This window comes from Myxine glutinosa, chromosome 12, assembly GCF_964187855.1.
Source record: "Myxine glutinosa chromosome 12, kmMyxGlut1.1, whole genome shotgun sequence".
Classification (NCBI taxonomy): Eukaryota; Metazoa; Chordata; class Myxini; order Myxiniformes; family Myxinidae; genus Myxine; species Myxine glutinosa.
The window spans coordinates 2769741-2796576 of record NC_136272.1 but is presented as its reverse complement, the minus strand read 5'-3'; the positions used below and the strand labels follow the sequence as shown (position 1 = coordinate 2796576).

The 26836-nt window shown below is 44.4% G+C and overlaps 1 protein-coding gene across 3 annotated transcripts in view; it reads right to left on the bottom strand.

The window, feature by feature from the left end:
• Positions 1 to 26836, bottom strand: part of BRCA2 (BRCA2 DNA repair associated) — a 165166-nt gene that overhangs the window by 68827 nt on the left and 69503 nt on the right. For 2 of the 3 annotated variants that reach the window (XM_068133413.2, XM_078766409.1), the window contains exons 11-13: positions 26272 to 26459; positions 19878 to 20065; positions 18239 to 18409 (exon numbers count right to left, since the gene is read on the bottom strand). In XM_068133413.2, coding sequence (XP_067989514.2) covers positions 18239 to 18409; positions 19878 to 20065; positions 26272 to 26459 — 547 coding nt within the window. The remainder of the gene's footprint in view (positions 1 to 18238; positions 18410 to 19877; positions 20066 to 26271; positions 26460 to 26836) is intronic. The other variant, XM_078766408.1, reaches the window with a different exon arrangement.

Here is a 26836-nt window from a genome sequence, read left to right as displayed (position 1 = left end):
AAATATAACATAAAACACAGGAACACATCTGGTTAATCAATTACATTATAGACAAATTTGAAACATGGATAAACATGATTTAGTGTTCATTCTATGTCACTGTCTGTTTCATCTCCATCCAGGGTACTGTTCTCAGCCATGAGTGCATCATCATCATCATCGTCGTCGTCGTCGTTATCGTCGTCGTTGACTGTACCAGGAGCAACGGTACGGGCTAGATCCGAGAGTTGTGCAGGCAACATAGTTCCGTCATACCACAGAGGTTCGAGATGCTCGTCTGTTTGTGTCCATCCGTGGCCATTGTGTGCCAGCGGAACATCAGGTTTAGGGATATGTGCTCGTTTCCAGATTCCCACTTGATAGTTGACTCGCGCAATGTGCTGAAGCAAGCTTCTTCTACAGGGAGGTAAAGTGGCCATGTCGATGTTTTGTGAAGGCGTTAGTATCTCATCACGAGCACATAGCTCATTTATCCTGAGGAGTCGCAGGTCATCCACTTTTAAAACCCTTGGTCTACCATAGATGGCACATGTGAAGGCTTCAAGGTCATCCAGAAGCTGTGAAGGAATGTCCCAAGTATCACCCAGCTGTGCCAACACTGGAACATATCGAGGGATTTTCAGCAGTGTTTTCATAGGCTTTACTTTTCCTATCCCTCTGAATGCACTTGTTGTATCACAGCCGCAAAAGGCATGCAGAGCCATGAGAGCCGTGCAGTATTCGTGGGAGTAGTTATGGGCCAGTTCTGAGATATTGATCAGCTTCTTTTTATTCCCTGTTCCTGTGTCAAAGAGGACTGTGATATCAGCCAGTCGGTGTGCATAGTGCAATAGAATGAAGAAGACGTCTGTGTCAGGACTTTTCACTCGCACATAGTTGAAGTTCTTGCTTTGAGCATACTCACAGTAGAGTATAATCCTCGAGTCTGTTTCTTCTTGTGATGAGGTCATCGAATCTAATAAGTGTGATGAAGTTGTTGTCCCATCTTCAGATGTCAGCTTATGTGGCACCCCATCACATATCAGTATCACGTTTCGTCCATGAAGCTTTGAGGCATACTCATCCGTTCTCCACAACCTGAGCAACATCTGGATAAATTGAAGTTTGTTCTCGTCATTTGACAGGAACTGTTTCCAGTCTGGAGGCTTCTTGGTCGCTCCTCCTTTGATGATCAATTTGTTCCCAACACCTCTCCTCTTCCGTTCCATTGCTTTAACAGAGGTTGGCAGGTACATGTCTGTGCTGAATATGACGTTGTGAGTGTTTGACATGGTGTCAAAAACTTTAGAGCAGATTTCACTGAAGCTTCCGGGAAGATCTTTGAGATAGTAGAAGCATGCATTGCCATCATGCACAGTGAGGGTGTCGTTCTCTGGTGGTATGATGGCATTCTCACACTCCTTGGTCAAGTGGTGAAAGGCTTTACTCTTGTCTGTTTTCGCGAGAAATCCATCTGAAGTCCCAAGGCTGTAAGAAACTGGAGTCAGGGGATACGTCATCAGCTCCTTGAGATCGAGTTGTAGTCCTTCGTTTTGAGACTTCATGAATAGCTTGAAAGCAACATTGCCTTGTTGTTTGTATTGTATGACTTTTTGCTTTCCTGAGCTGATGATTGATACCTTGTTCATGCTTCCCAATGTCCGCAAGTTCATTCGTTTTACGGGCTCAAAGAACTTGCTGTTAGTCTGGAGTCGCTCGATAATGAATGCTTCTTTAGCACGTCTGCCCAGGTTCTCAGCTGCTAGTACGTCCTTGACAACATCATCCGATGCTGCTGCACCAGACGAAAGGATCAGGAGTTTATCTTTGGTTTCCACGTCAAATGGATTCAAGAAGCTTTCAATAGCCTCGCAAGTTTTCACAACATTTTTCTCACTTCGAAGGATCTCTGTTGGGCGAACGTCTCGATGTTTCATTCCCTCTCCAGAGTCGGCCAGCATATTTGCCATGCTGAGAGTAGCATTAACATACTGCGACCTTGCATGTGTGGTTCTCACCCAGCGCTGGTAGGCACTGTAATTCGTCATTATACCTGAAATTCCTGTACCTCCACCACCATGAGACTTGGCATGACGCATAAACGTTTCTTCCATGGTCTTGTCCACGTCACACCTATTGCCAGGGATAAACGAACGTGCCACACTTATGGCACCCCTCTCAAGGAGTTCCTCTGCTCCAGGATGAGATGTTTCTATGTTGGCTATGAAGACTGAAAAGAAGGTCGTGTAGCGAGCATAGTTTTGTGCTCCAAAGCTGAAAAACAAGTCGCTCATCTGGCTGATACACTGAGAGTAGAGCTGAAAGTTGTTCACCTTTACTGCCTCAATCAGCGATAGTACGAGACCAAAATGATCCATGTAGCTAATCCACAGCTGAGCTGTTTTCCCTAGCTTTCCAGATCGAACTTCACTGCAAAATTTGGCATATCGCTTGATGTGCTCAGTGATGCTCTCGTCAGATAGAACTGCGTTCAGGTTTTCCGCATTTGGCGAATCAATCAAATGTGTTAGTCTATCCCTTGAGTCATCAGGGAGACTGGTCATCAGAAGGTCAGCATTGTCCTGTTTGCTGAACTGTTCCATGAGTAGTCGTTGCAGTGACTCTAACATGACCTTGTGGCAATGCATTGCTCTTTCATAATGTTTTCCAGTCATCACACCTGTCAGTGAACCAGAACCAATCAACCCAGCTTCTAGCAGGATATCAGACAGACCAGAGCCAAACATCTTCTTGCCGATCACTTTCAGATATGCGCAGGTGAGATGAAAGGTTCCAATCAACACGATGTGTCTCTCGTATCGTATTGGGTTGTTCCATATCAGGGGGAATGCCTTCATGCATACCCCCAAGTCGAATGTGGTAATCACATAGTGTTGATCGACTTCACTGGTTGCCTGCTCAGAATACCGAAGGCATTCTTGTACAGTCTTGTACTCTGTTATCGGTTCAGCTATGACTGAGTAATAGTCGATAGTTGTTAGACTTCGAGGAACTGTTACTGTCTGCGACAGGAAACCATTCCAGCTTGCAACCTGTTGCTCATCTTTGCATCGATTTCTCAGTAACACCCAGAGGGTCTGTAAATTCATTGATTCTTCACGTGCTTGAACAGCACCAGGATATGTAAGCTGGTTGATGACAAGCAATGGACTATTGCGACGTGCCACGTAACAGTCTGCAAGAGAATCCTGTTTCTTCAGCGTCATTGATCGTTGCTTGTTCTTTGGTAGTGCTGGGATTTCTGGTTTTGAACCACCTGTCTCAGATCCTTCGATATCTTGGAGCATGATCCCATGAGCAGTGTGGACAGAGGACTTGCCAGTCATATCATTAAGCAATTGGTCAAAGTTGTCGAATTCTGAGTGAAATACACTGGGTGCTGTGGGTGACCTTACGATCTGACTTGACAGCATTGAGGATGTTTCAGTCACAGCCTCAGCCAATGCTGTCTCGAGCTCCAAAGAAAAGCTGTAACTCTCACAATGACCAAGACGATTTAAGAGTGTTACTAGCTTCTCACTCCGAAACAGGTGCCGAAGAGTCATACACAGAAGTATGTGCTTTGGGTGCTTCCATGATCCATTTGTTGTCGCTCGACAGAGGTCTTGACCTATTGACTGAACAAGTCTATGAACTCTTGCTGATGTATGAACTGCTTTGCCAGTTATCGCATAGAGTAAGAAACGTTCAATTTCTGCTGGAATTACTATCTGGTTGTTGGTAAGGTCTTGAGCTGTTGGTGGCCATTTGACCTCTGTAGAGTTATTGTATGCCTCTTGTATTGACTGGTGCATTTGTGTGCCGAAGATTATAATCAGTAGTCAAAGTTCGGTCGACGTCGGAGAGCGTCGGCATAATTATGAGGGTACCCTACTTTGTTGAGCCGAAATGGGCATTGCATCCCTAAATTTTTCTTGGTAACATTTGGAATCGTGTTTAGTATGCCTCTGGGCTTCAAAAAAAGTTGGTTTGGTTTAGAGGTGGGGGGGATGCTCGTGGACCATATGTGGCCCATGGCCTAAAGGCAGAAAAGGAAAGAGCAGAACAGAAACGAGAACTCGAGGAGAGAAGAACAGAGGAAAGGAGAGCTGAAGAAGACAGAAGAGCAGGGGAAAGAGCGGAGGAAAGAAGAGCCGAAAGGGAGTTAAAGGAACGTGACATGGAGCTTCAGAAGGAAATTAAATTCAAGGAGCTGGAGTTAATGAGAGAACGGGGAGAGGTACCATCCATGCCGGCTAGTTCGACAACAAGTCAGAACACCTGGGATGTTGGTAGACATGTGAGGCTGGTTCCACCCTTCAATGAAAAGGAGGTAGCCAAGTTTTTTTTACACTTTGAGAAAGTGGCTCGAATGCTAAAATGGCCTGAGGAGTCCTGGACCTTGTTAGTACAAAGTGTTCTGGTGGGTAAAGCTCAAGATATCTATTCGGCTTTACCGATTGACCAATGTGCAGATTATGAGATAGTGAAGAAAACCATTTCCAAAGCCTAGGAATTGGTCGCTGAAGCTTACCAGCAAAAATTCCGGAACGCCAGGAAGAGGAAGAGTGAGACCCATGTGGAGTTTGCCAGAATAAAAGAAACCATGTTTGATCGGTGGTGTGATTCGAAAGGGGTTGGGAAAGACTTCAAACTGTTGCGACAATTGATCTTGGTGGAGGAATTCAAACAGTGTGTCCACGAGGACATTAAAGTATATCTGGAGGAAAAGAAGGTACCAGAGTTGTATGAGGCAGCAACCGTGGCAGATGACTATGCCTTGACACACAGGATGGGGTTCCACAAACCTAACTTCCCGCCTAGAGTTCGCCAGGGGAGTTATGGTACATCCGGTGCAACAACAACAACAACAAAAGGCATTTTAAGGACATTTTCCCTGCAAGAGCGGGGGTTAGCCTTGCGGTCCCCATGACAATGTTCTCCATTTTGCCCTATTTTCTGCATCTCCCCTTGTTAACCCCCTTTCCCGCATTTCTTCTTCGACCATCTTTAGCCAAGACTTTCTCGGTCTTCCCCGTCCTCTACTTCCTTCTACATTAATTCCCATCACTCTTTTCAACCAGTCACTTTCATCCTTCCTCAACACATGACCAAACGATCTCAACCTGTTTCTCTTCACAGCATCCATCACAGGCTCTATTCCCATCATCTTTCGCAATTCATCAATTGTCTTCCTCTCTCTCAACGATACTCCGCACATCCACTGAACCATTCGCATTTCCACCCTTTCCAGCCTTCGTTGCTGCTCCACGTTCATTACCCATGTCTCACTCCCATAAATCATAACACTTCTCACACATGCAGCATACACCTTTCCCTTCAGCTTCAATGACACTCGCCTCCTCGTCAGCACGCCACTCAGTTCCCGAAACTTCTTCCATGCACATCTCACTCGAGCAACCGTTGCCGGGTCTGATCCACCTTCTCCATTCAGCATGTCTCCAAGGTAACAAAATGTTTTCACACCTTCCAGCTTCACGCCATCTCCAAGATCCAACTCAACATTTCCTCCATCTGCAGCTCCCTCTGTGCACACCTTCCACTTTAAAGTAGCTGCCACACTGGTTAATGACCCTCTCAGACCACTACATTTTTGATGAACCCACTCAACGCACATTGTACATTGAATGGAATTCACTCCGACACACTTCCTGCACACAGCACACGGCCACTTCCCAGTTCTTTCCACCTCACCACATGCTTTACCACTTGCCATCACCTTCGTTTTTCCGATATTCACCTTCAGACCTTTTGTCTCCATGCATTCCTTCCACTTGTTCATCTTCTCCTTCAGTCCATCCATACTTTCTGCAATCAACACCAGATCATCTGCATACAACAACTCCCACGGTAAACCCTCCTTTACGTTCTGAACCAGCACCTCCATGACAGCTACAAATAGTAGTGGACTTAGTACCGACCCCTGATGCACTCCCACCTTCACCTCAAACTCACCACTGTTCCCGCCCTTCGTCCTTACAGCTGTGCGTGCTCTTTTGTGCATTGCCATCACTACTCTGATCAACCATTCCTCCACTCCTAACTTCCTCAATGCCCATGTCACTACTTCACGTGGAACCCCATCGAATGCTTTCTCCAGATCAACAAACCCAAGAAACAACTTCTTCCTCTTCTCCATGTACTTCTCCTGCAACTGCCTCACGATAAAAAGCGCGCCTGTCGTTCCTCTTCCTGGCATAAATCCAAACTGCATTTCGTCAATCTTCACTTTCTTCCTTATCCTCCTCTCCAACACCCTTTCCAATACCTTCATTCCATGCTCCAATAACTTTATCGCTCGATACGAGCCTGAGTCCAGAGGGTCACCTTTCCCCTTGTATAGAGGGAGATCCGGTGCGGAGAACGAAAATTCATGGGGGCGGCCTAGAGATGACCGAGGACAACTCTGATACCGCCACTTTTAGGGATCAGAAGACTACAGTTCCAAGACAGATTTATCTTCCGGGGGGCTCGAGACAGACCACGAGTTTCTCCTCCGGGCCTACTTGCGCTTTTTGCAAGAAACCTGGACACTTGATGTCCCAATGTTGTGCTCTGGAAAGGAAAAATCAAGAGCGGAGTCAGACTAGTACAACTCCGAATGCATTGGCAAATGTGAGAAATCGTCCTTGGAGGACAGTGCCTTGTGAAGGTTCCCATGCCAAAGTTACGGCATCACAGAACAACCTTGCTCAAGAGGGTTACAAACCTTTTATTTCAGAGGGGTTTGTGTCACTGGATGGAGACGTGACTAACCAGAGACCTGTTAGGGTATTGAGGGACACAGGAGCACATCAATCTTTGATGCTTGAAGGCATTTTGCCATTGTCAAAGAAGACGGCAACTGGTGTCAGTGTTCGTTTACAGGGGGTTGGTGGCTATGTTAAAGCTCCTCTTCATGTCATCCATTTAAAGTCTGGTTTGGTGTCAGGAGCGGTCACTGTGGGGTTACAAGCCACTCTTACTGTAGAGGGAATCTCTTTTATTATCGGGAATGATTTGGCAGGGGGGGGCGTGTTTCTGGTGATCCAATGTTGGTTGAAAAGCCCAGTATGGAAAATAACACCGCACAGGTAGATCAGGAGATTCCGGGTATCTTTCCATCCTGTACCGCGACTCGTGCTATGGGTTGGAAGCGCCCTGAAGAGAAGAGGAAGTACCCTGAAACTAAGTGTCAGCACACACAAGTCAGGGATGGAAGCAATGTTGGCAAGCTCTTTGTAGGTGGACTGAACTTCAAAACAAAGGAAGTTGTTTTGGATTCTGTCTTCGGCCAATATGGACCACTCTTGGAAGTGCGGCTGATAAAAGATAGGGAGACGCAAAAGTCAAGAGGGTTTGGCTTTGTCACGTTTGAAAACACAAAGGACGCCAAAGATGCAGAAAAGGATTTGAATTGGAAAGGATTTGGATGGTCGGACCATAACAGTAGAGAAGGCAGGCCATAGGCGTTGAGGGGGCTACAGAGGAGGAAAACGTGGAGGTCATCAGGGGTGGCTATGGCTCCCGGGGTGGGAGTAGTAGTTTTGGTGGTGGCCGCAGTCGATATTACTATGGAGGCTCCCAGAGTCACGGCAACTCCCGAAGGGATGATTATCAGGGTAGTGGCCGAGAAGGAGACCGCTATTCATGTGACTACAGCGACAAGCGGTCCAACCGTGATTATTATGAAAGTTACGAAGAGTTGAAGCACTGAATGCTGCGGAGCAGCCAAGCCAAGATTCCTCCAACGCCACGTTCCTAAAGGCGTCCATGTAGTGAACTTTCCGACACGGATTAACCGTGAACTCCACGTTCCTAAAGGCGTCCATGTAGTGAACTTTCCTACACGGATTAACCGTGAACTCCACGTTCTTAAAGGCGCCCATGTAGTGAATACTTCGAGGCCTCACCACCCAACCACCATGGAACCTGGCTCTCAGCTCAGCCTCCTGGAAAAAGTGCTATAGATTTGCTTGATTTTGGATTTTTGATCACAACCCCTTAACCTTCATTCAAAAGAAACTAAAAATAAAAATCAGAGGTTGATGAGATGGAGTTTGGCTTTGCAGGAGTTCAACTGGGACATTGAGCATGTAAAGGGCAGGGACAATGTCGTTGCTGATGCTTTGTCCAGAGTGAATTAACTTTGGAAATCTCTGTAGGTTGTTTGAAGTTTTGTTGCTTTATTTTTGGGAAATATTGATTGTTGTTCCTCACGGGAATTGATGATTTGGTTGTGAGTTTACTGTTGTTTGTTTAAAGAGTTTGCCTGCAAAGAAAGTTTTCGCTGTGTTCAAACTTTCTTTCTTGAGGGGGGGAAGTGTTATGGATTCGTCACTTCCGTTGTTGTGGTTTTCATCCACTTGAAATATTTCTGATTCTATGTACTGTTATTGTCTTCAAAAGGTTTATTGTTCATGAACTGTTTGCAAAGGATAAAAGCGTTAATGTTAAAAAGAAACAGGAAACCGGATCGGGAACCGGAAGACGAGGAGGAAGAAGAGGAAAAGAAGGCGGGGCAAAAGTCGGACAAGAAGCTAGTCGCTTCAAGCTCCGGAGCGAACGTGGTCGAACGAAAGTCGCGAGTGAACTTGGAGTTTCCTCGAAAGGAATTCCTGCGATAGGTGTTATCGCTGGGATTGATAAACCTGCGTGGTCAGGTTTGGCGTTGGGATTCTGGAGAATCATCGCCGGGTCGTTGCGACTCAAATATGAGCCGTCGGCCATTTTGACACTCGCGCTTTGCTCATCGCAAAAGGTCTTTGCTTCCCGTCAGCCTTTTTCACCATTCCGACGTCTATCTGGGATGTGTGTGTGTGCAACACGGAGTTTGAAGAATAATTTGCGGTTCGCCGACTGAACCGTGAACATTCATACCTGGAGGGCGCCATTGGATTTCCCATTCCTCCGTGAGTTTGCCTTACGCGGTTTTGGACCACGTGACTTTTACGCCGCTTCGGCCGCCTACGCCTTTTGTGCGGTTTTGGCGGTGTGACTGAGCCCGTCATCTGAACGGGGTTCGGGTTTCGATTCGATATCGCTCTGACGCTCGCTGGAGGGGATCACTTTTGAGCTATAGAGACATTGGGGAGTGTTCTTCTTTACTCACTTGGAGCACAGTGAGTTATCTTACCCTAGCTGATGGTACTATCATAAGATGTGTTGATTGTATTGTTGATTGCTATTATTGTTGTATCGTTATTCTGGTGTGATTTTGAATACAATATTTGTTTGTTGATAACCATTGGTGTGGTTTCACTCGTGATTTTGACACGGAGTAACACATTATTCTGCCGTGGCTCCTCTCGGGGCTCGGAGGTACACCGTGACCAGGGGGTCGGGGAGGACCACGTAACACTCCGTTACAAAGGCCCATGACGCAATCATTACAAAGCTTGGCAGTCTTCATACAAGTGTTTAACTGACAATTTTGAATGCAACAGAACGTCGAGTCACATGGTCCATGCACCATCCAAATAACACAGGTGTTACTTCCGCTTTACTGTTCACCAAAATGAGGCAGTATTATAAATTTCCCAGAAATGTGCCTAAATTATAAGCAACTTTTACATAATTCATTGTCTCCGAGGATCATTTCCATGTGTCAGGGAGGGGGGTTGTGGGGGGAGGGGGGTGGGGGAGGGGCAGACAGACAGTATTAACCGTTTAAATATACTGGAAAGAATATTGTGAAATTCCAAAATCATCATCTTCACAGGAAATATATTGTTATGTTGGGGGGTAAAGGAATATCTAGAGCTAGGTAGATCTGTATAGGTAACATGCTTCGACTATCGAGATTGGAAATCTACCCTGTAATAAGTTATATGTGTAGTCCGGTTTGTCGGGATAAGCTGTATTGGTGTCTCCGCTACGAGGGAGCAGGGCGTGCTAAATAGTGCAGGGATTATGGATAAGATTCCTTTGTTCGTCGCCCCCCCCCCCCCCCACCCCCCCCTGTCACCAAACCTTTGTCCCTTATGGCAATGCATACCCATATAAACACTTAGATAGGCCCTTAGTGCAACATTAAATAATTCCCCTTCCCATACAATGACCTTGGAAGAAGACGGGCAGGTGGCCAGATCAAGGCACCGCCAGATGGCCGCCGCCAGCGCACCACCAGCTGGCCTGGCAACATCGCGTGAGCCGAGCTGTCACCACACCACAGGGAACGTGTGATTGGGTGGCGCGGAAGGTGCGTGCCTGGAGCCAATCAGCGTGGAAGGTGCGAAGACACAACTGAGAAGTGGGTGGTTGATTGGAGGGATGAGCGGCGGTGACGGGGGAGGCGCTAGAAGGTTCGGTGGATGGCGGGAAGCTACGAGGCTCTGGTTGGTAGCGCGCCAGAACTGACGTCACATGCCAGGTTTCAAAAGGACTCGCTGGCAGGATTCTAGAAGCTTCGCTCTGGGGGATTGTGTGGTGCTGACGGTTCGCTCTTGGTGGTGAGTCGTGCTGGTCCTTCGCTTGTCGTTGTTCGTCCTTGGCTCTTGGCTCTTCGTCTTGAGAGGTCCTGGTGGTCATTGGTTCGCCATCTGCGTGGTGCTTGGAGCGGTCCTTCTCGGTGCTTTCGGAGCTTGGAGTGGTGCTGGGGCCTCGTGTGCGATCGACTCGGAGCTTGGAGCGGTGCGGGCCGCGCAGGGCCTGGCGAAGCGTGCGAGCGAGCGGACAGAGGGTTCCCTCGCGCCGGAGCTTGGAGCCGGACGGGGCCGTGTTGGACGACAGACAGATAAGCTCGCACCACATTACACAAACCCACGACGAACGTGTTCTTTTGTTAATTCATTTTCCTTTGTGGCGTATTCGAAGTCTGTGTGTGGGATCCCAATTTAGGACTATTTATTTCATCATCGCGTTTCATTGTATCGGGTTCCGTTTAATAAATCATTATTTTTGTACATTTTAACCAGGATTTTCGGTTGAGTTCATTCCGCATTACAGATACGCGCTTCCGCCTCTTCCTCTTCACTTCTTCCTCCCGCGGTTGATAGCAAAATCCGTATTTGGTCGTCGCCTAAGTTAAAGCCGTTCTGGTCATTCGCGAGCCCTGGTATTAACCAGAGGGTATTCGCACGACAATATTATGGCATATTTCTTAACAGAAAATGTTTTTGTGAAAAAAAAAATTCAGCTGTGTGTGAAGCAGCGTTCTGTTGCTTTATACACCGCCAAGGTTCAATTTTTCATCCGAATGAAAAAATTGTAATTACTCTTGCCTGGGGAGAGGGTATTGCATTTGAGTCCGTTTGTCTGTTTTTTTGTCTGTCTGTTTGTTTGTCCACACAGAATAAATATGATTTTCTCTACAACCGTTGGTCCGATTGACAGGAAATTTTCACCATAGGTGCAACTCCACCTGTATAATTTTTTAATGATAATTATGATGTCATAGGTCACGTGGTTCGGTCGCCATATTGGAAAAACCGAAAAACGTTGCACCTCTATATCTCCATAAGCACTGAATAGAAAAAATTGACACATGACTCATTGTAAAGAACTCTCCATGTGGAATAAAATATGTTAATGACGATGTCATAGGTGCCTCCATTATGACGTCATAATTCGACAAGTACAAAACTTCATCCGATCAAGATGACATTTCTTGAGCATAATCTAGGAATAAAATAAGTTTGGAAATCAGCCAACATCACCGCTTTGCACAAAAAAGGTGCAAAAACAGATCCTAGCAACTACAGACCAATCAGCCTTCTCCCAATTATCAGCAAAGTCATGGAATCCATCATTGCTTCGGATATGAAATCTTTCCTCTTCTCCAATGGCTTGATCTCTGATCATCAATTTGGTTTCAGACCAGGTCACTCTACTCTGGACATGCTGCTTCTGCTGTCTCAACAATGGATGGAGGTCCTCAATGCCAAACAGGAAATTAGAGCTGTCTCCCTCGACATATCACATGCCTTCGATACGGTCTGGCACCCCGCTCTGCTCACCAAACTCTACTCCTTTGGTATCCATGGAAATCTCCACGCATGGCTGGCGGACTTCCTCTCTAGTCGTAGTCAACGTGTGGCCCTGAATGGGTTTCTCTCATCTCCTCTTCCTGTTCAGGCTGGAGTTCCCCAAGGCAGTGTTCTGGGCCCTGTGCTTTTTCAGGGCTTCATCAATGATCTCTCTGACTCTCTTGAAAATCCTCTCCATCTCTTTGCTGATGACTCCACTCTCTGCCGCTCCATTCCTCATCCCTCAGATCGGCAGTCTGCAGCCTCCTCACTCTCTGCAGACCTGGACAAAATCACAGACTGGGCAAACAAGTGGAGCATGTCTTTCAATCCTGACAAATCTCACACTCTAACGATGTCTCTCCGATAAGACCGACTGGACAACCCTCCCATCTACTTTCTGAATAATCCTCTCCAAGAAGTTCTGTCACTCAAGCTTTTGGGTCTCACTATCTGCCATGATCTTTCCTGGGAAAACCACATTTCCAAGCTGGCCTCCAAAGCCAGTCGCCGACTGGGCATCCTACATCGTGCGAAGTCCTTCCTTGGCACACCTGAGCTCCTCACCACATACAAGGCTTTCATCCGCAGCTCAATGGAATACTGCTCTCCCCTCTGGGCTGGTGCTCCTGCCTCACACCTAGCTCGTCTTCACGCTGTTGAAACCAAAGCGTTCAGAATCATTGGAATCTCCCGCGATGACGCTATCTCCGAGGGCCTTTCACTTACTCACCGCAGGCAGGTTGGTGGTGTTTCCGTCTTCTACCGACTCCTCTCCGGCCTTGCTCCCCCAGCTCTCTCTGGGCTCTGTCGCCCAAATATCCCTGCAGGTCGCACAAGATCTGCCTGCAACCCTCTTATGGTTAAACTGCCAAAATCAAGACTCTCTGCTCACCTTCACTCCTTCATTCCTCTTTTCTCCCGCCTCTGGAACAAACTCCCTCACTCTCTTCAATCCCACTCCTCCCTCCAGGTCTTTAAAACGGCTGTTCACCACCATCTCTTATCTTCCCCAATCCAAAACCTTGATCTTTTCTACCCCCGCTAATTTCACCCCAAATCCACTTTTTTGAGGTGACTTTTGTCTTCTTTCCTGGAAGTCCTTGGTGTCCTTACGTTTTATACCTATCCTGCCTCCCCCCAGGCCCTCTCCCTCCCACACATCTCCCGATGTCCCTGCTCTCAAATGTTGTGTTTGTGTGCTTCCTCCCCTTCTCTCCCCATCTTGTCGACCGCTCCCCTTTTTATATACTTTGTTTGCTTGTTTGTTTGATTTGTTTGTTTGATAAATGTTAGCTCTTTCACGAGCCTCGACTCTGTATACAAAACAAAAAAAAAAGTTTAGAAAAAAATAATGATGACGTCACCGGTCACGTGGTTTGGTCACTATATTTGTTTTCACAAAAAAAGCCTTAAAAACAACTGAAAACACATCCTGGCAAGGGTCTGCAATCTCTGATTGCTCTTTCTTCTTTTCCATTAGGTTTGGATTAATTTGAAGCAACTTTGACTTTTTGACTTTTTGGGGACTTTGAGTTTTTTTGACTTCATGGGGACCAAAAAACAACAACAACCACGGTCCCCGAAAAAGGCCAACCCCTGCTTGCGGGGAAAAATGGCCTCTAAAGGTGTTTTTTTTTTGGTTTTTTTACTTCATAATTTTTATCTCTCTGAGAAGCGTTTCCGTGTTTCAGGGTGGGACAGAGACAGACAGCATTAGCCTATTATACATATAATGTATCGGTGGAATGTGTGATGAGAATTATAACTATGTGATAACACATAAAATCCTCTAGCAAGTAAAGTTTGAGCAGTGATGTTGCATTGATGGGTTGACTGACTGACTGTCTGGATGCAAATGAGGTTGGTGATCTACTGATGTGAATCTTGGAAAAAGGGAAAACAATTTGGACCTCTATGTCTCCGAAACCACTCGATGGAAAATATTGAAACATGCCTCATTGTAAATAACTCTGTCTGCATGGGAATAAGTGTTGTTAACCATGCCATCAGTACGTACATTGTGATTTGCGACGTCATAATTTGAGAAGTACAACATTTAATCTGATCAGTTGGAAATTTCTTGAGCACGATCTGCACAACAATTATATTGGAGATTGCAAATTTATGATGTCATAGGTCACGTGGTTCAGCAGCCATATTGGATTGAACATAAAAACCATCAACACTTCTTCTCTGAAACCACTGAACAGATGGAGGCAAAACTTTACAAGCATGATTGCTTATCCATGACAAACAAAAAGGTCCCCCGCCATGAAGTCATAGGTCACATGCTTTGTCAGCTATGATTTTTTGTAGACTAAATCTTTCAAAGCCAACTCCTCCAGAATGGCGAGACAGATCGAGAGGAAACTTCACACACGTTCCCAATCCAGGGTGGATACCAGGGTGTTTTCAAATAAATATTATATGTCACTTGTTCTGGCAGCGGTGTTGCCCTGGTGTTGGGCTAGCGGCTAGGGTGCCGGCTTAGGATCCTAGGATCCTGGGTTCGAATCCCGGTCGATCGCTGAATTAACGCCAGGGGGGTTGACTCAGCCTGTCATCCTTCCGAGGTCGGCTAATTGAGTACCAGTTCACTGGTAATTCCCTGTTTGTCGTTAAAGGCGGCAAAAAGGGTTGGCGTCAGGAAGGGCATCCGACCGTAAAACATTGCTTCAAAAAGGGGACCAAAAAACAAAACAAGATCGAGAGGAAACTTCACACACGTTCCCAATCCATGGTGGATACCAGGGTGTTTTCAAATAAATATTATATGTCACTTGTTCTGGCAGCGGTGTTGCCCTGGTGTTGGGCTAGCGGCTAGGGTGCCGGCTTAGGATCCTAGGATCCTGGGTTCGAATCCCGGTCGATCGCTGAATTAACGCCAGGGGGGTTGACTCAGCCTGTCATCCTTCCGAGGTCGGCTAATTGAGTACCAGTTCACTGGTAATTCCCTGTTTGTCGTTAAAGGTGGCAAAAAGGGTTGGCGTCAGGAAGGGCATCCGACCGTAAAACATTGCTTCAAAAAGGGGACCAAAAAACAAAACAAAACAACAACAACCATGGTTCCCGAAAAAAGGCCAACCCCCGCTTTGCGGGGAAAAATGGCCTCTAAAGGTGGTTATATATATATATACTTGTTCTGGCAGCCATATTGAATTGAATGGAAATCTTTCTTTTTTTTAAAATTCTCTTGAACCGGTCTCTCCATCCATCGACGTGAAACTTGAAAATTATGAACTAGTCGTCAAGGGGAATACTTGATTAAAATGTAGACGTGATCGGTCGCATGGTCTGGCAGGCAGAATTTTGCATTGTTTGATGAAGAAGAAGCTATGCAATTTTATCTACTCCAGCCGTATGACTTTCCATTATATCGATTATGTACTGTTTGAACTCAGTGGCATCCTGTCTATTAATTACCAAAATCAATTAGTTACGTTCTATCGGAATGTACCTTTCGGCCCTTTGGACTGCTGAGACCACTTGGACCTTTAAATACCCTTTTAACACACCCAATACCTTTAAGAGCACCAAAACACCAGACTACCCCGAAGACCCTTAAATACCACGAAAACCCAGAGGACCCAAAATACCCCAATGACCCACAAGATCCAAAGGACCCTGAGGATCCAAAAGACCCCAAGGACCCAAGATACCCTGAGGACTCAAAATATCCCGAGGACTACGAAGACCCAAAAGATACCGAGGCCCCTCATATATGTATTTTTAATATTTAAAATCCAATTCTGAATTTTGTTTTACAAAGAGGACATCATGGGTCACTTGTCTGATCAAAGTAGGGTTGTATCAAAGCAGGGCAGGTTGGATCCTGGTCATAACTGCCCGCAGTTATAAGTGGCCCGTCATTGGTGGCCTGTCTAGTGTTAATATTATGCTATTTATCATTGTTATTTCCTCTGCCACTGAACCCCGTTATGATTTGGAGGTTGTTTTCACCCCCTCTCTGTTTGTCTGTGAGCAGGATATCTCAAAGTGTTGTGGACGGATTTGGATAAAACTCGGTGGACGAGGTGGGTGCGTGACAAGAACGAATTGATGAAATTTTAGTGAAGATACTAATCCGGATAAAATCAGTTTTAAATGATTTTAGGGATTATTCACCATTGAGTGAAAGGGCTAAAAACGATATATAGCACGATATTTCAAAATGTTGTGGACGAGTTATGACAAAACAAGTTGGACGAGTTGGTTAGGTGACAAGAACAAGCCGATTAGATTTTGGTTTAGGTCTTCTTTTTTTTTTTTTTTTTTTTTTTTTTTTGTATACAAGATCGAGGCTCGTGAAAGAGCGAACATTAATCACACAGAAAGACAAACAGACACATAAAACAAATAACATCGGGAGCGGTAGACAAGATGGGGAGAGAGGGGGAAGGACACAAACACAACATTTGAGAGCAGGGACCGAGAGACATGGAGACATCGAGAGATCTGTGGGAGGGAGAGGGCTTTGGGGGGGAGGCATGTGAAGGGGGGGAGGCATGTGAAGGGGGGGGAGGCATGTGAAGGGGGGGGGGGGTGGGAGAGGTATAAACATATGGACACTGCCAGGATTTCCAGGAAATAAGTTGGAATTTCAAACAAGGTGGATCTGGGGTGAATTAGTGGGGGTAGAAAAGATCAAGGTTATGGATGGGGGAAGATAAGAGATGGTGGTGAACAGCTGTTTTAAAAACCTGGAGGGAGGAGAGGGATTGAAGGGAGTGTGGGAGTTTGTTCCACAGGCGGGAGAAAAGAGGAATGAAAGAGTGAAGGTGAGCAGAGAGCCGAGATTTCGGCAGTTTAACCATCAGAGGGTTGCTGGCAGATCTTGTGCGACCTGTAGGAATATTTGGGGGACAGAGCACAGAGAGAGCTGGGGGAGCAAGGCCGGAGAGGAGTCGGTAGAAGACAGAAAGACCACCTACCTGCCTGCGGTGAGTGAGTGAAAGGCCCTCAGAGATAGCTTCATCGCGGGAGATTCCAATGATTTTGAAAGCTTTGGATTCAACAGCGTGAAGCCGAGCCAGGTGTGAGGCAGGAGCACCAGCCCATAGGGGAGAACAGTATTCCATTGAGCTGCGGATGAAAGCCTTGTAAGTGGTGAGGAGCTCAGGTGTGCCGAGGAAGGACTTCGCACGACGGAGGATGCCCAGTCGGCGACTGGCTTTGGAGGCCAGCTTGGAAATGTGGTTTTCCCAAGAAAGATCATGGCAGATAGTGAGACCCAAAAGCTTGAGTGACAGAACTTCTTGGAGAGGATTGTTGAGAAAGTAGATGGGAGGGTTGTCCAGTCGATCTTTTCGGAGAGACATAGTAAGAGAGTGAGATTTGGCAGGATTGAAAGACATGTTCCACTTGTTTGACCAGTCTGTGATTTTGTCCAGGTCTTCAGAGAGTGAGGAGGCTGCAGACTGCCGATCTGAGGGAAGAGGAATGGAGCGGCAGAGAGTGGAGTCATCAGCAAAGAGATAGAGAGGATTTTCCAGAGAGTCAGAGAGATCATTGATAAAGACCAGAAAAAGCACAGGGCCCAGCACACTTCCTTGGGGAACTCCAGCCTGAACAGGAAGGGGAGATGAGAGAAATAAGTCGTCTGGAACCAGATCTGGCCTATCAGTGGGATATAAAACATAAACAGTTCAGCCTGGCGGGGGTATGCTCTCTACTGAGTGATGTTCCATTACTTTTTTATTAGAAGCAGCCCTGGAAAAACACAAGCTGTCTATGCAAAAAAACATCTACATCCACATACAAAAACCCCACGATAAGCTATCTATACACCTCACCACAGAATTTGTCCAAGGTAGAAAAACCCCTGGGGGGTGAGCAAATGAAAACACTGCAACCTTCATCATACGAGCCTTTGTCCCACTAGCAAGCTTGGTTGAGTTTGGATAAGTAACGACCGAATCACGGTCAGACAGACAGCCACCAAATTGCGTATTTTAGTATGATCGGCAGAGTCTACATGTTAATAGATGTTTTTTGTGTGCAGTGTCGAGGCTTGCAGATGTGCTAGAACAAAACAGACCAGGACTTACAAGAATGAAAACAAGAGTAACCCAAACATAATCTTAACACAAAGATCATTGGAGTTTTTGCCATTCACCTTATTGTAAATGACAAAACTGGCTCTATGGGAACAACAAAGTAATCCACAGTGCAGTACCCTCTGTTGGCTTTGAACCATAACAGCAGTTCCGGTCAAATAAATTGGACGACATAAGGAATCAAATCCAGAATCAGACAACTCAGATGGGAGCAAGAAACAATATCACACCAACCTGTATTTGAGCTGCAATAAGATCGACTCAGGTGTGAGGCAGTGGCCCACAAATACAGAAGGAAAAGAGGCCTCAAGAGCAGCCAACTTCCATACGAGCCACCGGTAGTGGTTGTAGGTCCATGCTGAGCTCACGAGACGTTCCTCCACTCCTGGTGTGTCAAGTAAAGCCCTAGAGTAGAAGCCATGTTATTGCTAAAGGTTGGAGATCGTTTTGGAGTCAAAACGCAAATGCAGCATAAACTTGTTCAATGTCATTTAGTGCAAGGAAATACACTTTTTGTTGGATTTTTGCAACTTCATTCACACATATGAAGGTCTGGCTAGATCTACAAGAATGAATGAATGAATGAATGAATGATCGTGTCAAGGCCATTTTCCCCGCTAGAGCAGGGGTTAGCTTTGCGGGCCCCATGACAATCATGGTTCCCTGTTTTGAGGCAATGTTTTTATGGCCGGATGCCCTTCCTGACGCCTGGCTAGATCTACAAGACTGCTGATAAATCTATTCATAACTTACCAAAAACATTGCAAACATGCCTTCCACATAATCCTTGACATGAGAAAATAGTTATTTGCTCATCCAATGCAGCTTCATCAACAATCATCATGATTACCCCTGCTAGAGCACAATGAAACAATATCAACATGTATGAGCAATTCCATCCACGTCAATATATTAAATGTAAACCATACTAAAACAAAGTTACGTCTTTCATCTCGAAGAATGACAATCAAACATGAAATATCAATTTGAAATTTTCTACATCATCCCCCGTGACTCTCCGTACGATCTTCAGAGCTCTTCCTTCACCACCTGTCCTCTGGCCCACCCTCCATACTCTGAAAGCACCTTTTCCTGCCGCAGGCCCCCCTCATTGGTTTACTGATCATTATGGGAAGTTCCATTCTCTGGGCCAACCTGCCAACGGTGCAGCCCCCTCCTCAGCACCCCCCCCCCCCCAAAAGTCTTCCGGTCTTCACAGCCTATTTTGCCACCATGGCTTGCACACATTAGCCAGACAGATTGTGACGGTCCTACCGAGCCACTTAAACGTGCCTTGAAACTTCCAATTCCTCAACTCGCCTGGCCTTACAAAAGGTCAGACATTATACAACCTTACTCTGTCTACCATGTCTATAAAGTACATATACTGCCTCCTCAGCATCACTTAGAACAAAACTACTTACTCTGACAGGTCCCTGTTTACAAGTAACCTGAGTAACCTATGCTGCACAAATCACATGGTCTATACTATGGTCTTACCCCATTCTAACTGTGGATCCCATTCTTCCACCTTCCACAGCACTGAGGCATTGGTAGAGGTTAAATATCCCATGAGTAAAAAAACATTCCGGCACCCAGGACGAATTCCTAACCCCTACCACATGGCAAGCCTGATCAGCAGATTCCAGAAAGATGTGGACTACAATCGTTCCCCCCTGGCTGACCCCACAAGGTGGGAATAATTGGGGAATTTAAAGAAGAAGAAAAAAATCCTCTTGCTCTCGTCACCCCTCTCAATCTCCCTTGCTCAATAAAAGAATAGCACATTTTAGTACAGCAGAAATTAAATGATTGATCAAATTTGATCTTTAGAGTTGTAACTTTACTTGAATCGTTTCTGTCAAGTACTCACTGGTAAAACTCGTTTTTCCCAACTGTGCAATCATCCGCTGGCACAAGGCAGCCACCGTCAGCAAGCACAATACCATTTCCAGCACGCAAAGCTACCCTACTGAAGTGCAAGGCACAATCAAACCGGAACTCTTCAGCCGTGGCAGATGTGATTGAGGTGAGGTGAGGGTCGGCTCCATAAGCCTGGAGCTAAGTGGGAAATAAAATGTTTTTAAAAACAAAAAAGAGTTACAAGTGAATTGGAAAACTGTAAGGGATAAATATAGGCAGTCAAAATGATTACTCAAGCAAGAAGAAGAAGAAGAAGAGAAGAAGACAAGCAGTGTGAAACCTCACTGGAGATAAGCAAGGTCATAAGCAATAAGTAATCATAATTTCATTATATACCTGTGGAAACCACCTTTTTTTTTTAAGGCCATTTTCTCCACAGAGCAGGGGTTGGCCTTTTTCGGGCACCTTGGTCCCCTTTTTGAAGCAATGTTTTATGGCCGGATGCCCTTCCTGCCGCCAACCCTGTTAGTGGCCTCTTGCGACACGCAGGGAATTACCAGTGAACTCTGATACTCAATTTGTCGACCTCGGAAGGATGACAGGCTGAGTCAACCCCCCTGGCGTTAATTCCGCGATTGACTGGGATTCAAACCCAGGATCCTAGGATCCCTAGCCGGCACCATAACCGCTAAGCCAACACCAGGCTTCATTATATACCTGTGGAAAAATAAAAAATAGGACCATTGGACCTGTAGCTTATATGGGCCTTGGCCTAATGTTGTAACCCAAATTTGGTAAGATTCTGACAGGTGGGCCTGGAGAAGAAGATTTTTTAAGTTTACGCGATTTTCTAAAAACTTGACTCAGTCGACCATTTTAACACACTTTCGGTATGTATACGTGATCAGAATGATTTCTGCATTTAACATCTCTTCCCTGACCTAATGTTGTAACCCAAATTTGGTAGCATTCTGACTGGTGGGTGGGTCTGAAGAAAAATATTTTTGAAGGAATTTACTAAGTCCGCCATTTTGACACATTTCCATTCAAGTGATCGGAATGAACTTTGCAATTCAGTTACCAGTCAGGATCGGAACCTTGCTGCCAAATTTCAGCCGGATCGGCCCAATGGTTTGGCCGGAAAAGTCAAAATAGGTAACGGACGGACGGTGCACAATAATAACTCCTTATCTGGAATTAAAATTCCAGATAAGCTAACAAGGAAAAATAAGAAAAAAGCAGAATCTAAAGCTAAGGTCAGAGTTCAAAGCTATAAAGTTGTATTGAAATAAGAATATTTTTGTTCGAGTTAATTACAATATAAATGGTTCAGTTGTAGTTTTCTCTTGAACACCATGTGTACAGTTGTTTTTTTTTGTTTTTTTTAAAATAAAGATCTATATTGGCCCTTGTTGCAAAAATGTTCTCATCCTCTGTTACAAAAACGTTTACACAAATGCCTTTAATAGCAGGAAGATATATTGGTTTTTATTGGGATTGCAAAAAGTGATATTACAGTACTCAAAAAGTAAAAACAAATTTTAAATATTGCTGTAATACACAGTTTACAGCATTATTTATTGTGCAATTGAATTTTCAGATTTTTTTTTTTTTTTGGCATATCGTTTGAAAAATAACCCAATTCTCAATATCATGTTGTCTTGAATGCATCTTAAAGAGTACAAAGTAAAAACAAATTATGTGAAATAACTTCTCAAGTTCAACCTTGATTGAGGGCTGGGCCAAAGGGTCCACAATTACTTAAGGAAGGGTGATCGTTCTACCAAACCACTGGAAAGCCAGACATAAGAATAAATCACAGCACTTCACCGATGACATCATGGTTTTCAAACTAAATGCACCAACGCTAGTGGATCATGTGTAAAGTTTTGCATCGATAGGTCAAGCGGTTTTAGAGAAATACATTTTAAAGATTTCCTTCAAACTAGTATGGCTGCCACACCACGTGACCAACAACATTTTAGTTATCAAAATTTATCCCCATTCCGAGTCGATAACATAAAAGTTTTTGCGGCATTTGGGTTGTGTGTGAAAGATGTTTTAAAGTTTTAGCTATGATCCAATATGGCTACCAAGCCATGTACTAATGATCTTTATTCCCCAAGAGTAGTCGATTATACATAATTATGAAGTATCGCATCAATATCTTAAGCGGTTCTAGGGAGGATTTTCAAAGGTTTTTTTTTTTTTCAATCAAATATGGCTGCCAAACCACATGACCAATGACATCATCAATTTAATTATCTCGTTAAATTTCTTAGACCACAAATTGTTTTCGTATTGATCAGATAAACATTTTGACCAAACCAATTAGGACGTCATTAGGGCAACGACATCATTATCAAATCTTATCCCCAATGGGGAATACCTGACGTATGCCAAGTTTCATTTTTTTTTTCTGTTCACCGGTTTCAGAGAAAATATGTCCAAAGTTTTTCCTTTAATCAAAGATGGCTGCCATATCACGTGTCCTTGATGTCGTATTAATCAATAAAAAGTTATTCATGGCTCCAATGCTGAATGTTTTCTATCGATTACTCAAGCAATTGCAAAGAAAACGAATTTAAAAGTGAATAAAAGTGAAAAGGTATGGGGGGGGGGGGGGGGGGGGAGGGAAACACTATAATAACAAGAGTTCATAAAGCATCTTACCCCATGCTGTCTTGAGAAACAAGGACATGGGTGGGGTCTATGAGCGGAAAATTGGATTGGTCGTGATGACGTTAAATTTCGTATTTTGTCCAAGTATTACTAAACTGAAGGGTTTTGAAAATGCCAAAAATGTGATTTGTGTTCTTGTGTTCAAGTATATAATTCAATTTAAATTAAATAAAGATTTTTAAGGTGGTACAAAAATATTTTCCAGAAGTTTACTGCTATTGATGTAGCGTCTTTTACACCACCATATCTAACACATTAGTTCTTCCTGCCAGTTGTTTGTGTCCTTTATGACATTTTTAAAAACAGCAAGTTTCCTGTTTGGAATGATTTTCAGTTTTGTTTGACAATGCAGGCACACAGACTAAAAAAATATTTGTCTCACCACTCTCTGGCACATGTGCGATCAGGGCAAATTTAGAGCAAAAGTACTACTAAAGCGCAGGTTAGTTTTCCGTCCGATTCATGTTCCCATTTGTGTTCAAAATATAACATTCAATTGAAATTAGGTTGTTCATCGATCATAAACTGAGGTGTGCAGACAGACAGATGTGAAGCAAATGCTTAGCCACACTCCTCAATATGAAAGTCAATGGGGTAGCAACCAGAACAGCTTGGTCCCCAAATAAATTGTTTTACTTGTATAGACATTATTTGCAGAAGTGAAATGGAGAATTTGCTTTTCAGTCTTGAGGGAAAATGTGATTTATGGAACGTATGAATAAACTTTATGGAAAGTGCAATAGTGGGGCGGCTTAGCCCAAATATTCAAAAGAATTGTGCATTTTGTGATACAAGCACCAAATTTGGCACAAATGTACATTAATATGTTGCGAACATTTTCAGATATTGGGCCACTTGAAATTCCTTAATCTTTTTTTTCAAATTTTTTCAAATTTCGTAATTTCAAATTTTTCGGGTGACACCGTCACAATTTCGGTCTTCGAGGCCGGCCGATAGGCAAAGTGTGACCGGAAGGGACGAGGTTCTCCTGACCACGTGGCCCTCGATCTGGGAAGCGAGAGGCGTTCCATTAGTGGACGCGCCCCTCACGCCCGACTTTTGGGCGGCCCCGGCAGGCCGTTTGTTTTGACGTTCCGTGACAGGCCCCGCACCCCCACCTCCGGGCCGACCGGAAGCTTGTGCTGAGTACATCATACCTGAACAACTCAGTGAGGCAGAACACAGCAGTGCACACCAGGGTGACCCCTTCAGTGCATAAACCAATTAACCTGTCCACTGCAGGGCATATAGAAATGAAGTTATTTTCTGCATATAATAATTATAATATAAGTTCAGTTCTATGTAACAATTTCTGTTATCACCACTACCACTACAACTACCACTACTACAAGCTTTGTCTGGAATTTTGTGGACTAACAGACAAACAGACATACAGACAAGCTGGGATCAAAACATTACCTCCTTCCACCATTGAGTGTAGAGGTAAACATCATGGAAATTATATCATGCCCTAGATTTAATTCATGCTTACCCGTGTATTTGCTTCACCGGTTCACAAGGTCTTTTGCATACATGTAATTCAGGCTCTCGTCTTCATTGCTGACCACACAATGTTCGCAACATATTAATGTACATTTGTGCCAAATTTGGTGCTTGTATCACAAAATGCACAATTCTTTTGAATATTTGGGCTAAGCCGCCCCACTATATCGGCCGGCCTCGAAGACCGAAATTGTGACGGTGTCACCCGAAAAATTTGAAATTACGAAATTTGAAAAAATTTGAAAAAAAAAATTACGGAATTTCAAGTGGCCCAATATCTGAAAATGTTCGCAACATATTAATGTACATTTGTGCCAAATTTGGTGCTTGTATCACAAAATGCACAACAGGTTTGCTATGCTGCTACACTACAAACAGATCTTAGAATGTGGTACTTGATAATGTTTATTGAAACAGAAAGTTTTGAAGTGGGTCGATAAATAAGAGCGGGTGTGAAAGAAAATTAAGAATGTTAAGATGACTGTGTGGGAATGAAAGGAATATACCTATTATAAACAAGCATTCTGAGTATTGCGCTGCAATACATGTCCCCTACCGGCAGTCTGTCGTCCGGAAAACTGTTGGGGAAATTACCAAGGGTTATTTATCCACAGGTTCTGAGTCGTTCCCAATCGCTAATTACCTCAGGACAGGCTCACCTGTGATTCGCATTCAGGACTTCGATTTATACACCTTGCAGACAGGTCAGCAGAAGCACGAGAAAATAAGTTGTTGATAAAGAACCTTTCGAGTCGCTAAATATCAGTAATTTATTATATTTTCCGGTTCATGATCAATGATCGGTGTATATATAATATGTTGCTCGGCTTGGCTCCGCCCCTCCAGCAAGCGCGCGCTGTCGCGCTGTTGACGTTCGCGAGACGAGGCCGAGGGCGCGTGGTGCGGCTTGAGGAGAACTAGAATAAACAAGAGATATTCATTTTTTAAATATTTTCGTTTAATTAACGATATCTGCCAAACCACGTGCCCTATCACAAATTCCAAAATGACATTTTTGTAGACTGACATGCTGAACAGATCTGTGAAGTTTCCCCTCGATTGGATCAAAAATGAGGGAGGAGCTCGGTTTTAAAGGTTCATGCTTAAAAAAAGTCATAACTCTGAAACCATGTGACGCATGACATCATGCTCGCTGACTTTTTTGTTCGTCATGGGTATGCGATTCTACCTGCAAAGTTTGGCCTTGATCTGTTCAGCCGTTGCAGAGAATAAGGGGTTTTCGTGTTCCCACGAAAAACAATATGGCGGCCGAACCACGTGACCTGTGACGTCATAATTACCATTAAAATATTCTACAGACCGAGTCCATCATATGGTGAAAATTCTATCTCAATCGGTCCTATTATTGCAGAGAAATTGGTTTTTAAAGGAAATTAAAACTTCAAATGGCACTGAGTTAAGGATCATCAGAATTATCAGAATTCCCAAAGTTCAAAGTGCCATAACTTTGTCAAAAATGATCGAAACGTCATGAAGTTCGAACTCGATCTGTAAATTATCATGAGGAAACCATGTGCCAAGTTTGAAATCATTAGCATTAAGCGTTTAGAAAAAAAGTCCGGAAAACTGTCCTTGCTGACAGACTGACGGACAGACGGACAGACGGAGGGACGGCGTGCAAACCTATAGTCCCCTCCGGTGTACACCGGTAGGGGACTAAAAAAGGAACTATAATTCACAGACCGGTGTGTATTTGTTTGTCGCACTACTCCTACTACAGTTCTGGACCAATTACATCCAGGTTTGCTACATAGGATCAGCATGACCCCAATTAGTGCAGCGGAGTGTTTTTAGCTTTGCCGGTGATATTGGGTGGTATGGGGGAGAGGTAGGGACGCAAATTTTCTATGCAAATGTGTATCGTATAGTGCCGCTCCAGGTGGGAGAGGGTATTACATGTCCCCACATTTATAGTGCAGTGTTCCTGTCCCCACATTTTCAAAGGAAGTGAGGTGTTTTTAATTACTGGCAGTGGGCATGTTCTTGCCTCATACACGTAACCCGAGGTTTTTTGTTTTTTCCCGGGAGCGATTGAGGCAGCTGTCAGTTGGCTGTATACTGGCCCAAATAAGGGTATGTCTCAGAAGAATGTGTTGCATGCTTGAACCAGGAACGCCCATGGGGTGGGTTTGAACAATGTATCATCCCTTTTGATCCTTGAAAGGTTTACATTTGAAACTCCCCCAAGATCCATGCACCTGTTGACGGCTGTGAAAATATGGATGTTGTCCAGCAACAGCATCTCGCAGCGAAACCCTTGAACCACCACATGCCTTCTTTAAGGATAGGCTGCCTGGCTGTGGCTGCACCGTTTGCTGCTTCTTGCGTGCAAGCCGAAGTTTCTGTAGTTCCCTGGTGCATCGCAAACGTGCCGACATCTCTGCTGCTGGATAAAAGAAGGAAAACTCAAGGTATGCATTTACAACTCGTGGAGATAAAAAATGCAACAAAAAACAGCATAATAAAAGTAGCTCACAATAAAAGAAAGGTGAAAAGGGTGGAAAAAGAAAGAATAAAAGAAAAATGCAGTTCAAGTACATTGAGAATAGAAAGGCAAAGATATTTTTAAAATCAAACAACTATGCAGATCAGATGTTGATGTGTCAAAGCACCAAATTTACTCATTTATTTTACTCATGCAGCAACATTTACTCCAAGCATATCTGTGAAGGGAAGCCGATTTTGAAAGAAAGTTATTTTAAAAAGCGATACAGTACATCATTAAACTAGAGAGTGCATGGAACATGATACCCTGCACCGCGT